This window comes from Callithrix jacchus, chromosome 16 (genome assembly GCF_049354715.1).
Source record: "Callithrix jacchus isolate 240 chromosome 16, calJac240_pri, whole genome shotgun sequence".
Taxonomy (NCBI): domain Eukaryota; kingdom Metazoa; phylum Chordata; class Mammalia; order Primates; family Cebidae; genus Callithrix; species Callithrix jacchus.
The window spans coordinates 5721684-5735935 of record NC_133517.1 but is presented as its reverse complement, the minus strand read 5'-3'; the positions used below and the strand labels follow the sequence as shown (position 1 = coordinate 5735935).

The 14252-nt window shown below is 45.6% G+C and overlaps 1 protein-coding gene and 1 long non-coding RNA gene across 2 annotated transcripts; one reads left to right on the top strand and one right to left on the bottom strand.

Moving 5' to 3' along the window:
- Positions 1 to 221: 221 nt before the first annotated feature.
- SNAI2 (snail family transcriptional repressor 2) lies at positions 222 to 3883 on the bottom strand. Its single transcript, XM_002758889.6, has 3 exons — positions 3642 to 3883; positions 2361 to 2906; positions 222 to 1465 (listed from the first exon to the last, which is right to left on the bottom strand). Exons 1-3 carry the CDS (start codon positions 3718 to 3720, stop codon positions 1284 to 1286), a joined length of 807 nt encoding a protein of 268 aa, XP_002758935.1. The 5' UTR covers positions 3721 to 3883; the 3' UTR covers positions 222 to 1283.
- Positions 3884 to 3988: 105 nt separating this feature from the next.
- Positions 3989 to 6908, top strand: LOC128929843 (uncharacterized). Its single transcript, XR_008477034.2, has 3 exons — positions 3989 to 4658; positions 5104 to 5218; positions 5302 to 6908. It is a non-coding gene; the product is annotated as an uncharacterized LOC128929843 (long non-coding RNA).
- The last annotated feature ends 7344 nt before the right edge of the window (positions 6909 to 14252 follow it).

Here is a 14252-nt window from a genome sequence, read left to right as displayed (position 1 = left end):
AAATGGTGTGCTAATATCATGTCTCTTTTAAATGTGACACGATCTTAAGAGTAAAAATAATACTAGTAGCTTACCTTGTTATAATTGAACACATAAAAATAACACCAGATGTGTAATAAGCACTATTCATTTTTTCTTATTAACAAACAATTCTTTGTACTGTGGTTTGGTCTTCATTATGCAGCAAGCAAAGCCTCTGGAAATAGTATGCAAACAAGAGGTTTTTAAATCAAAACTGTTTATTGTAAAAAAAAACCTTGAAAATTGTTTTTTAAAAAAGAAACATTGATTTCACAAGTCTTCAGGTTGTTTAGAGACATAGCTATAGACAGCATCTCAGTTTCATACAAAACTCATTCGATCATATAAAAATAAACACAAATTTACATTGACTCATCAACTATACGATTCAAAAAGGCACTTGGAAGGGGAACTGTATTATTGCATTTCTGATATGCATTTGAAATAGTTTAAGTACATTAATGAATTTGAAACAATCATCTTTTGCACCTATTCCCATCTTTAATTAATTTTCGAAAATCGTTAAAATTCCTTAGAATAGTAAGACGTGGAGCATGTGCCAGGAATGTTCAAAACTAATCTTTCCCTCCTCCCCCAAGGCACATACTGTTAATTGGCAAAAACAAAACAAAACAAAACAAAAATACTTCTACTACATTCTCCTGTGTTTTGTACTTTTTCTTTTTTCCCTCCCCTTTGAAAATACACTTTAAAGCACTACAGGTAATCAAAAAAAGGCTTTAGTTCAACAATGGCAACCAGACATCAGACATGGAGTAAACTTGGAATACATTTTAAGGCACCTGAGTTTGCGTCTGGCAGATTCTCTTCCTATGGGAAATCCTATTACAGACTCTATTACAAAGCAATACTGCAATACTGTTCTTTTCAATTGAAATGATTTGGCATCTATGTAAATCTTTGCATTCTTTTTTAGGAAGAAAAGATGCGATGTGCTTTACATTTTTTCTTTGAAGAGAAAGGTTACTGTCTTTTATTCTCTCAATCTGGCCATCAGCAAATATATAGTAATTTTTAATTTCACATGGAAAGGACTATCTTTAAACACATGAATTCCATGCTCTTGCAGCTCTGTGTGTGTGTGTGTGTGTATGTGTGCATGTGTGTGTGTGCATATGAGTGTGTGTCTATACATATTATTTGGTCGGTCAGCACAGGAGAAAATGCCTTTGGACTTTATTTGTCATTTGGCTTCGGAGTGAAGAAATGCATTCTGTTTGAGTAAACATTGATTGCGTCACTCAGTGTGCTACACAGCAGCCAGATTCCTCATGTTTGTGCAGGAGAGACATTCTGGAGAAGGTTTTGGAGCAGTTTTTGCACTGGTATTTCTTTACATCAGAGTGGGTCTGCAGATGAGCCCTCAGGTTTGACCTGTCTGCAAATGCTCTGTTGCAGTGAGGGCAAGAAAAAGGCTTCTCCCCTGGGGGTGAAGTGGGAGAAAAAAAGAAAGACAGTCAGTGTTTTTAGAGAAAACATAAAGTTAAATAATGTTAACAAAAGTCAATTACATTTTGCCTAAATAACGAGAAGCAGCAAAATCTGATTAAAATCCCTCATAATAGACACTTTAAAAAGTATCTGACCTTTTAAGATAAATTTGAATGTTGCATTAAAACACCATACACAGAATATTATTACTGCTGCCAATCATGCAGAAATAATTCCACAGCTCTTGGACTTGCGTTCTTCTTCAGCAGGTGCAGCTAATGTTGAGGACCTCACAGCATTTCCCAGTATTTCCCCCTTTTCTCTCTTTCTGTACTACGATTAAGGCAGTCCAAGTGCCATGACACCCTGCAGGATCATTCTGTGATAGGAATAAGAAATTAAGCAGCAAAAAATCCACACACAAAGCAGGAGAGGTGGAATAAATTTAGTTTCAACTATCCAAGTCACCCATGGGTGACAGATATCAGAGCAAGAATGTAACTAACAGAAAACTGTAGGAAAAGCCTTCATCTATTAACCAAATCAATTGATTAAGATAGCAACATTTGTATTTGCTGATTACTGGGGGCAGTTTCACAGAACACACATTCAAGCACATCCTTCCTGGTTTTCTCACTGATCTTTGAGACCAAACCTCCTGAATCTACTTTCCAAAGTCTACCTGGTGTTTGCAGTCCCTGGAGCAGAGGCTGTTAGCAAGAAATGGAGCAATTTGTGCCCTAACACCTTTCTGAGTAGTCAGGAAGTAGCTATCAGTGACTGTCGTCATTAAAAGCACTATGTCACAACTTCATGTAAATCCAACAGCCAGCCCAGGGCTTCACTGTATCTGAGAGTAACATGCCTGTCTACGGATTTTCTCTTACCAGTGTGAGTTCTAATATGTCCTTGAAGCAACCAGGGTCTGGAAAACGCCTTGCCGCAGATCTTGCAAACACAAGGTAATGTGTGGGTCCGAATGTGCATCTTCAGGGCGCCCAGGCTCACATATTCCTTGTCACAGTATTTACAGCTGAACGATTTTCTAGACTGGGCATCGCAGTGCAGCTGCTTGTGTTTCGCCAGCCCAGAAAAAGTTGAATAGGTCTTATTGCATAAATTGCACTGAAACTTTTCAGCTTCAATGGCATGGGGGTCTGAAAGCTTGGACTGTAGCCTTTCCTCTTCATCACTAATGGGGCTTTCCGAGCCACTGTGGTCCTTGGAGGAGGTGTCAGATGGAGGAGGGGGACTCACTCGCCCCAGAGATGAGGAGTATCCGGAAAGCGGAGAGAGGCCATTGGGTAGCTGGGCGTGGAATGGAGCTGCTGTAGTCCACACGGTGATAGGACTGTATGCTCCTGAGCTGAGGATCTCCGGTTGTGGTATGACAGGCATGGAGTAACTCTCATAGAGATACGGGGAAATAATCACTGGGGAAGAAAAGAGGAGAGAAGATTAAGGTAAAAATAACTAAGAACAAATCCACACGCACTCATACGTACAGTAAAAAGATATTTAGCAACACACACGTGATTTCCTCAGGAAGAAGACAGACCCACTTAGGAGGGCATGCACTCTGCTAAGGTGTTTCATTTCCAGCCTGGCACCGACGGAGTTACTGTAGTTACTGCACACCAAGGCTGACAGCTGCAGGGAGCTGTAGGTGCTCTGAAGTCAGGGAGCGCGGCCAAGCCAGCGCCTCACGTCCCCACTGAGGACGGAGAGAGCCTCCACATTCATTTTAAACACACAGAAAGTTGTTTTTCATTTTACGCCTGGGCGATTTGCGTGTATTACGACCGTGAGTGCAAAGATGTGCCTGCGTTAAGCTGCCTTCTAAAGGAAAGGAGATTTAGTCGCAGAAAACGCAGCAATGGAAGCCTTCTGCTGCCTTCACATACTCATTACGCATGTGTCCGCAGGCTTCAGCAAACCAGGCTGCGAGATCTGAATGAAATGCTCCTTGTCAGTCGAGAGTTCACAAAGTTCTGAATTAAAACGCACCCCAAATTATCAAAATACTGTAAGCTCCCTTTTGGGACCCCGTTTTAAAGGACCCCAGCTGGATCTTTGGCTCTTTTGTAATGGTATTTGAAGAGCAAGACGTAGATTGGCATTTGCAAAGCCCTAGACACGTAGCTCTAGGTATATTTTTCTCTTTTTACCTGTGTGTGTGTCCAGTTCGCTGTAGTTTGGCTTTTTGGAGGCGTTGAAATGCTTCTTGACCAGGAAGGAGCGCGGCATCTTGCCAGCGGGTCTGGCGGGCGCCGGCGCGGATAACGGTCCGGCGGGAGGACGCGGCGGTCCCTACAGCATCGCGGCGGGTCGGGCTCGGGCAGGGGCCGCGCTCAGGTGCGGCAGGCGGACGGGCCGGCGCCTCTGAAGTCGCCCGGCTCCTTTACGAACTGAGCCCGTTTTGGCTGGGAGGGTTTTTTTTTTCCTCTCTTTTGCAAGAAAGATCCAATCACAGCTGAGAGGTTCAGATTTCAGCTCCTCCCTCTGGGACAGCTGTGAACAGAGGAAGAATCTGTTGTCAGACTAAATTATTCTGGTTCAAATGGGCTGTTTTTCGAGATTTCGGGAGAGAGGGCAAAAAGTGTTTAAGTATTTTCGAGAGAGGTGACCGCGCTCGGCGAGCCCCGCCCGCGACCCGCGCTCTCGGGAGCCAGGACGGGCGCAGGAGCCGGGGTCTCTGCCCGGCCCGCCTGGCCTCCAGATGTGGGGCAGCGCCAGCGCGCGGGGACACGGTGTCCGCCAGGGAAGGAAGGGCCGCCCTGCGCCACAGCAGGCCAGCCTCTGGTGTTAATGAGAGCCTATATTTGGAAGTGGCATTTGGAGAGGTTTGCCTTGCGCAGGGACCAAATAATTAACTCTTGGCCTTTGAAAAAGGAAGGGGGAAGCGGGAAGACAAAGGCGCCTGTGAGCGCGGCGGGCGCTCCCCTGGGACCCGGGCCTGGGGGGGCGGGGGGGGCTGCAGCCTTGCGTGCGGCCAGGGCGGTGCGCGACTCCACTGGGGCTTCCGCGAAGCCAGGGGCAACGCGGCCGCGTGCAAATTGAGTAATCTTGTCACCGCGTCAGCTATGGTGGCTTGAAAGAAATGCTTTGTAGCCCTTTAAAGGCAGGCTGGTCGGAAGAACTGGAAGACTGCAAAGATAAAAAGGAACGCTGGCGGGGGGCAAGAGGTAAACTGTCATTTGGAACCATGGGACCGTCTCTCACTCACGTTTTGACAAGAGATCTAATCTTTTCATGTACTACGGTGCATTTTTATGGGAAAAAGGGTGTATGGGGTCTCTAGAGACAATTATTTCATTTCAAATATTCCCCTGCTTTTATTTGGTGCTATTTTCATCCGTATAAAGCCGTTAAAATCCACCTCCGGATGCCAGGTTCCTGTATAATGCTTTAAAAACACATTAAAGGACACTCTTACAAGTATCTGACAAAAACACCTTTCTTTTGTATGTGGTCTTCAATCTAAAAATAAGGTGATTTATTTTAAATATAAAATTTCGAGCATATTTTAAAGCATCTTTGCCCATTGCAGACTCTTATCCCTACCTTCTACTAAAAGAATAAGGAAAGAGCAAATTCACATAAAGATCACCCAGCTTTCGTTTCTAACAGGTGCTGGAGGAAAAAAGTGAAAAAGAAAATAACCGTGGTGATGTCAAGACTTGTCAGAGAAAACTGCATTGTCAGGCTGCATAACTCCTTAATCCTGGAATGGGAAAACAAGCGCGTATGTGTGTCTGGGGGTGTGAGGTGGGGCACTCACACGTTTCCTGAGCTAATTTCAATGATTCTTCTTATCTCTTCCAACAGACACTAATTTAAACGTCAAACAGAGAAAATAATTCAAAGGAATCCTTCTGCCGAGGGAACTGGACTGGCAGGAGACAGGAAAATATGAACGCACCTTCCATGTCTTCACAAACTGGAACCCGGAGGAAAAGCCAGAGCCAGTTTTCTAAGCTTGCTGCTCTATGTGAGGGTTTGCTCAGACGTAGGCACCTGGGTTTATGAGAGCAGGAGTCCTCCTTGCTCTTCACTCCACTTCCGTGAAACACACATTTTTGTTAGAGATCTAGCACAGTTGAGAAAACACAAATCCTCATGAGTTGTTGTGTGCTTGTTTCACTCTGCACCATCTATTCACAAGAGAGGAGAGTGTTAGAGACAACGTTTGGTATTTATTTGATGGTACTTATGACAAACAAGATAATCGACTAAAATATGTATTCAAAAATCCATTTGCAACGTTGAACAATAATTCACTATGCATGAAAAAAGGTTAAATTTGGATCAGGGAGGCATAACCCAGCCCAGCCCCATCAGCAGGTGTGCAAGGGTGCCCCTCACAGTCGGCGTCGGGGCGTGCGGCCACACCTACTGCTAGGGGCGGATGGGGCTCGGGTCTGTGCATGGGGCATGTTGTTACACAGATCCGCTTGCTAGCGAGTCACACGGATGCCCGTGTGAGGTCTGGGCTGCTGTCAGAGCAGGGCAAGTCTGCGCGCCTATGGCGTGAGTCAGACGAAACAGGTGCTCTGCTCAGACACAGCGGAGGGCATGCGGTGCCAGCACCACGTGGTATAAACGCAAGCAGGGAAGTCGAGGCCACACCCAAAGGCCAGCTGCTGGGACTCTGCTAAGACAAGACAGAGGTTTCTTCTCCTTCTGCCAACCAGAGGGCTCATCTGGAGGGGCTGGCTTTGGTCGTCGACCAGGGACAGAAATCTTTGTGGAGGCGACTACACCCGATTTTAAAGCTTTCATTCTGGAATCCAATAGAAGTCAAATCAATGACTGAGGGGGAAAAACCTAGGGATTCAGTCCTAGGTTGGTGAGAAATTATTTAATAACTATCAAATAAATGGGGCTTGTTCTTAGAGCCATGTGGGCACAGCCCAGCTAGGGTGAAGCCGGTGGGCACAGGTAAGACAAAAATAAGGAAGGCACAAGCTCTGCCCTTAGGCTCTTGAGAGTTTAATGTAGTGTGGAGAGAAAAGAAGAACTTTGGAGGCCGTGGTGAGGCTTAAAAAATAACCCTTCCTAGGTTTGAGCCCCACTGGCGACTCCACGGCATGGGCTCTGTGGATTGCCTGGCACCCCAGACACCCATACAATCTAATTCCTTAATTGCCATGCTGTGATTTGATGTGATATACCTGACAGGCTCTCATTTCCTCTGTTTTCTGGAGAAGCTGACCAAGATAACTTGTGGAAAACTCTGTAAGTGAAAGGTCTGGGCCAGCCTTCCCCACAGGCTCCCTGGATGGGTGGAGTTTCTCCTGGAGCCAGTCTCTTTCATGAAAGACACATTCTCGTCCTGCCAAGTAGGGGAATAAATGAGGTCCATGAGGTTTGAGAATGCACCTTGGGTTTCTTTATTTTGCATGGAGATTTGTACACATTTAGGCATTTCGGGGTGTAAAAAGCGGTGCAAGTGTTGACTACCATGTTTAGGAAATGGAATAGTAAATCTAGCACTGGAAGAAACCAGCTTGTGGCAGACGCTGAAAAATCCCCTTTATGCTGCGTCCTGTCTCCGAAAATGAAAGACATCTCTTTCTAACTTTGGTGTGTGGTAGGGTTACTCTGGAGGGGATTTATAGCTCCTCGATTCATATGCATATTCCTATCCCTTGAAAGATATGAAGTGATGAAATATCAGTTTGGCTGCGATATCTGAAGAATATTATAATACACAATTAATTTAAAAATCTATTTAGATAGAAACAAAGCATTCACTGCATATAACTTTGAAGTTCGAATGACAAAGTGGTGGTGCCACGTTGTGGGATTTAACATACACGAACCTGTATGTAAAATGATTTAGGAACAAGTATTTCTAATGTAAAAAAGAAAATTATCAGAGTGGGCATGGGATTCTGCTTAAATATTCTGAGCTCCACAATAAGGAGAACGTCTTTTGTCTGAGGGCACGGATGGCACTCACATCCAAGCTTCACATACGTGAGTATATGTGCTTGGTGACATCAGCAGGGCCAAATATGAGCGTGACTGTGCATTTGCGTGAGCACTCACCTGTCTGAATGCTGGGAAAAGTGATAGTAGCCAAAGTGGTGCCAGGATGTCCCCCTGCTGTTGAGGAGTTTCCGTTATTTCCTGGGTGTTCCCAGGGCCATGCTCAGTGGGCCGATAGCCACTAGCCTTCTGCGTCTGTCTGGAGTTAGTGCTCATGCTAAAAGCTAGGTAAGTACCATCACATGTGATCAGAAAATACCTCAGATCACTTCACACAGAAAACCTTTAACTTGGGAACAGCATTTTAATGAAACCTGCTTTCTGCCCAGTCACCTGTGTTCAGAATCTTATTCCCAGTGAAGTTTGAATGATCTCACTTCCTTTTGGCTGGATAGCATATGGTTAATGTATCGTGAAAAGTAAGAGCTGTTCATCTCTTCAGTGTTCTGTGTGTACCTTGTGGAAAGTGTTGATCATAGTATCTGCAAGATGAATGAGAAAGACTAGAGAACGTTGAATTCATCTGTGTTTTAAGCAACAGCTCAGGGATATGTGGTTGTAAAGAGACACCTATTGGTCAGCTTCAGAAGACTCACTGTCTTCTTTTTCTTTCTTGCCTTTTCCAATAACTTTTTAGCAAGGTCTGCCACCTAGTGGAAAATGGATGCATTTGACTCAACACTGAGCATCAACCTGACCTTGTTTTGTAATTGCCCCAATTTCAGATGGACCTTATATAAATTTGTCAATTTCAGATGGACATTATATAAATTTGTCAATTTCAGATGAGCATTATATAAATTCATCAATTTCAGATGGACATTATATAAATTTGTCAATTTCAGATGGACATCATGTAAATTTGTCAGTTTCAGAAGAATATTATATAAATTTGTCAATTCCAGATGGACATTACATAAATTTGTCAGTTTCAGATAGGTATTATATAAATTTGTTGAACTTATTAGTGTACGCATCATTCAAAGTGACACATTTGTGTTTGTAAAAATATACACAACATTTACCCAACAAATCATGTTGGTTTTATAAGATAGACAAGAAATGGAAAGGTTACGACATCATCAGTCTATGCAGTCGGGAGAAGGAAGTAGGCAGAAGCAACCAGCACTACCCTTGAGGTGAGCAAGCACCCTGCAGGACTCTTTCTTACATCTGCATGATAACCTACAAGGTAGAGGAATTTTAAAAATGGGGAACCAAGCCTGAGCCCAGTATCCCAGGGCAATCAGAATAAAGGTGATGGAGCCAGGATTCCTGCTCAGTCTGTCTGCCTCCAAGGCTGTGTACTTGGTTGCTGGACTCTGCCACCCCACTTGGTTTGCTTAAAGGGCACTCAGCGTCCAGCAGTGTGTGGCATTATGGGTAGTGATAAGAGCTGCCATTCTTCGTGATTAATATGAGCTGACTGGCCACTATGCACACACATTAATTTAATGAATGCCTCCGAAGTAGCTTCTTCTGCAAGGTAGAGTTTATTCCTGTTACAGACGAAGAAGTGAAGACACAAGGAAGTTAATTATCTTGGTCAAATGGCACAGCTAGTAAGGAGTAGGGAGAGGCAGCATTTGAATTTAAAGCAGTTTAACTCCAAGTCCCACATATTTCACTACACTAATGATAATAACACATCGTGATGATGAAACAGACCCACAACGAGCTGTAAAATATGACTTCTTTGAAAACTCGCCTTCCTGCTTTCTCTTCCCCACTCAGGGCATACTCAAGTACAGTGCTTGCAGTCCCTCAGTCTCACTCACCGCTCTCCACGCTGTCTTCCCCCCACACTTTTCTCAAGGCACACCTGGGTCAGGGTTGCTGGATTTCAGACTTGATGCCAGTTGCCTCCAGGTGTTGGGTGTGACTTCTGGGAATAGGATCCTAGTGCTTAACTAAATAGCTGCCATTGTCTTCTGGTCTGCCAAAAAAGGAGATGACGGTTCATTCTTCTTTTGTAAGAATCACGTGGTTTTTCTGAAAAAAACAAAACAAAACCGGTGCTTACATTTGTTGCCTTATCTTGAATGAGATTATGTCAGGGGGAAATAAAGACATTGATGAGGAATCGGTGTTTCCAAATACGATGGAGTTTCACAGTCTGAAAATGTCTCTTTTCCTCTCATAGGTGTGCCCGTGTGGATGAGTCGGTGCGGTGTGTCTGACTTGCTCCAGCATAAGCCTCCATGGGTTCCCATGGCAGTGGACACGTTTGGTAAAGTTGTAAGGTAGGTTGGTCTGCATTCTTTTACAAGGGCTTGAGTTGCTTCCTGGGAGAGAAGGTGCCCAGGAACAGTAGGGAGAACAGGAACCAGGCCCACCAAGCCTACTCCTACCACCAGCTCTTAGTCACCACAGAAGGGTGCTGGAGCTGCTTGCAGCAGGGTGCCAGCCACTCCAGTACGTCTTTTGGCTGAGCACCCAAACACGCTATGGAGAAGCAGGCATAGATCCCTCAGTGAGGCGGAATGTGGCTTTCCTGGAATTCTGTTGGCGTTAGAGGGCAGGCCGTGCTGCCTTCGCACTTCTGGGGTGGAGGTGGCACGAGACATGGAGAGAGCTTCCTGAGAGCATTGCCACAGCTGGCAGTGATTAACAGTGACATCCTCAAGTGCCCCAGGGGCGTCAGCATGGGCAGCGGGCTTGCCAACAGGTGTCATGGTGCCTGAGGGGACAGGTGGGTCCCCAGGGGAAATGGCAGTGCTGCTGCTGTGGACCGAATGCTTGTGTCCCCGCAACACTCCTGTGTTGAAACCTGACTCCTAAGATAGTGGTCTTTGAAGGTGTGGCCTCTGGGACTTGGTCAGGTCCTGAGGGTGGAGCCCTCAGAAATGGGATCAGTGCCCTTTTAAAAGACCCGAGAGAGCCCTCTCCTCCCTTCCTGTATTTGAGGATACCAGAGAAGACAGTCTGTGAATGAAGAAGCTCACCAGACTCTGAATCTGCTGGGGCTTTGATCTCTTACTTTCAGCCCCCAGAAGTATGAGAAATGAACTTATTTCCTCTGTTCTTCATAAGCCGTCCAGTTCCAGTCCTGACACTTTACTATAGCAGCCAGAATGGAGGGAGGAGGCTGCCAGGGAGAAATGAAGACCTTTCAGATCCTCTGGCTCTCATCAGTGCCCTGTAGAGGTGCAGAGAAGACAGTGCACAAGTCAGAGAGACAGGAGTGGGTTTGGAGGAGGAACACTGCCTTTTCTACACTGGAACCCAAAGCTTGTCCTCTAGACCATGAGGGACAGCACCATGGGATTCCCAGAATGACATCACAGTTGCTGAGCCCTCAGTCAGTGGTAAGGGAATGCAGCTGCCGCCTGCACATGAGCAAGGGAGCAGAAGACTGGGGTCATTGGCTTGAGGGTACAGGTGTGGACTCCTGGTCCTTGCCCTCCGTGTCACCCCTGCCTCCCTCTGCGCTACAGATCTGAGTCATCAGCACACCTACCTGAATATGAAAGTTAAAATCCCTTAGAGCAGCAGACTGCGCTGCTTCCCAGGACAGTGTAGAGAAGCAAAGTCTAAATTATGCCATGTGTAGGATGGCCTCCCTCATTTAGATCTTGATGCACCAATTGCGGAGACTCATGCAAAAGCACGTCTGTCAGCGCTCTGGGGACACAAGGCTTGGGAGCACTTCCCAGCTCTCACCACGCTGTTGCTTTTTCTGCTCCACAGACACTGGCCATCTGCCTGTCAAACTCGGTCACACCATTTGCCAAACGAATCCTTGATAAAGACCCCTGAAAAAAGATGGAGAACCCCGTCTGGAAGAACACTGTGGCTATTTGGACTCACCCCTAAATCCGAATTTTTAGCTGAATAGAAATATTTTTATGTTGCACTTTATCAAAGGAGACGTTTTCTTCAATGACCCCATGGCTATTTAAAAAGAAACAGACACATGCACACACTTCACAGGTAGAAAGATCTTTTCTAAAAGTATTTTTGGGGCTTGCGTTTAAAAATGGAAGTCTTACCTGAAGGCAAGAATGATAGCGGGAAAGAAATGTTGCAGTCATTTTTCCCTTTCAAACCTACTGTCCTGTCGTTGGATAGCAGCCTTTGCTGGTGCTAGGGATGCGCCCTAATTGCTCAGTCCTCAGGTGAGTGAGCAGTCCAGGTGAGCTAGTAACAGAAGAGTATTCGAATCTAGCACTGAAGCTGTTGTTGCCAGCACTCAAGGTGCTTGCAGAGGCACAAGCCCTTTTGGGAGCTGCCTTGATGGGTCCCTTTGTCGAGTGATTTCAGACAGGATTTCTTCCTTTCCACCCTGCTTCCCCAGCACAGCTATGCAGACCGAAACTTTACTGATGGGGTGGAATTCATCACCGCACTTTCAAAGAGAAGGTGGAAGACACTGAAATCATTTATAAGTGAGAATGGAGGAAAGTTAATGGCATGAACTTTAATTATCCTGAACCTCCCAGCTCTCCTGAGTCTTTGGGATCACAGTACCTCAATGATGTGTGAGTGACGAGCTAGAGCCAGCAATTTGACTCCCGGAAAGTGGAAAGGGAATTTGAGTCTTCAGAGAAAACTGGGATGGAATGAAATCACAGAACACCAGAGTGAGGGAGGACCTTGGCCAACTGGTACAATGCTCCCCACCCGTTTTTCACTATCGCCTGGGAGGGCAAGAAGAGGCCTGTGTAAGGGTGTGAAGCTTCTCAGCATCACAGAGGATTAGAACTGTAACATGCAAACTTCCGGTAAGAGCCCCCCAAGCGGGTTGCCCCCATGGTGCCCTGCAGAGGCAGCCTTTTATTTAAAAACGTAATTGATCAGCTTCTGCAAATTCTCACTGAAGGCCCTTAAATAAATCAAAATGAAGAGAAAGAATAGTACTCTACTTAAAAAAAAACTCACGTGCAATTCTGATTCTTGACCTGCTCAGTCCTCACCCCGCCCCGTGGAGTAGTACAGCTTACTATCCGAGGGGTTTATTCCTCGGCCATCCACCTTGCATGTTTTATTTTCATTTTCATTATTATACTTTTGCACTCTGAGCCGGAAACAGAAGGTACAAGATGTTGTGGCGTCAATAATTTTAGACCAAAATGCAAAGGAGGACTTTTAACCCACACAACTCCAAGTGGCTACGTCATAATGAAGAACCTGTGGTGGAAAGGATGAATGTGTGGGCTTGGATCTTCCCGACTCCCCCTGCTTGGTTTTCTTTCTATCATTAAGTCAAGAGTGGATTTCCCTTGGCTGGAAGCTACAGTTGAGTGGAATTTTCTTGGCCTAGTGTGTAGACACTTCGAATTTCATATCCCAACTATATGGGTACAATGGTGTTCTCAAGGTTGGGTTGCAAGTTCTTTAGTCCCTGACACCCTAAAGCCATCAAATGAACCCAAGGCATGCTAGGAACTGTGAGATTGAGACCCCACTCGAGACACTCCTGCGGGGACTCTAGGGACACCACTGTCAGGCACAGGCGAACATCCTGACTCTTCTGCACAGCACAAAAGGTCTTTTTTTTCTCTAGGCGATAAGGAAAATGTCTCAAGTTACGTAAGTGGGGAAAAAGGCACTCCAGGCTACCATATTTTAGTCACGTAGGCTCCGGCTAGGTCACCTCTGCACAGGGAGAACACCGAGCGATTTGTCCGCATCATTTCCATGCCATGAATCAAAGTTGTATTTGTGTCCATCAGAATAGAGACTTCACGCTGGAGGAAAATCATCCATGAGCCCCAGGGAAGGCAGTGATTTGACACAATGTTGTTGAAAGTCAAGAGTGCTCAGCATGAAATGCGCGGGCGATGACAGCAGGATTAACTGTCTTAACTTCTGTGTGAAGAGAGGATGGGTGTGCCCGCTGATGAAAGGCGCCGGGATGCAGAGGCAGCCCTTCCCCGGCTCTTCTGAGGATGCCTGCTGGATGGAGACCAGTCAGAACTCCTATGGGCCTGAAGCTTAACCAAAGTGGAGACTGAGCAGCTGTGGGACGTCATAAGAAAATCAAATTCACTACTCAGCTGATTCTAGAGCCGCAGTTTGGAAAATTTGGAAGCTGGTTTTATATATTGTATCATTTTCCTTTGAGAATAAGATTTTTTTTTCTGTTTCTTTGCACTTGGAAGAGAAAAGCTGGATATTTCTGCTAAGAGTAAGTCAACGAATTCCAGAGTGAATTTGGGGAAAAAATCTAGAAGTGACAGGAAGTGGTAAGCTCTTCACCACTATCATTTTCTTACAAGGGCACTTGAATGCGTACGTTCTGAAGACACTTCAGCAGATCTACCTGCAGTCATTTCAGGTCAGTGAACCGTGCTCTTGAAGCCTCAGAGTAATTGCCAGAACACTAAAAGTGAGACGCACTGGATGTTTCCTTTGGAAAGGCCGATTAAAGGTGATTGATCACACATTCTTTGTCTTACACGCAGCTTATGTTTTCTTAAGCTGTGTCAGCCTGGAGATTAAAAGAAGGGTTCAATCAGAAACACGGAAGAATAGCTGTCTGTCTCTGTCCCCGTAGCTTTGGGGAAGGCCTCCTTCTCAAGCTCTCCCACCCTCCCCAGAGTCCTGGGTGGGAGTTTGGGGAGTCTCATGGCCTTTCCATCTTGGTGACACTGTTATTGTGTCACTGTTATTGTTTCCTCCTTTCCTGGCCCCAAGCTAGGCCTCCAGTGGCCACCATCGCTGCGAAACCTGCTGTCCGACTTGTCAAAGCCATCGCAAAGCTTGTGTGGCGTCCTTGAAGGGTGATGCTCCCTGTGGCTTCTCTTTCTGTCTACATGCAGACCCATTTCGCTTAAACTCTA

Coding starts and splice junctions, on each gene's coding strand:
- SNAI2 (XM_002758889.6), bottom strand. CDS start 3,720: ATGCCGCGCTCCTTCCTGGTCAAGAAGCATTTCAACGCCTCCAAAAAG. Junction 2,907..3,641: donor CGAACTGGACACACACACAG/GTAAAAAGAGAA, acceptor TTTCTTCCCCAG/TGATTATTTCCCCGTATCTC. Junction 1,466..2,360: donor ACATATTAGAACTCACACTG/GTAAGAGAAAAT, acceptor CTTCACCCCCAG/GGGAGAAGCCTTTTTCTTGC.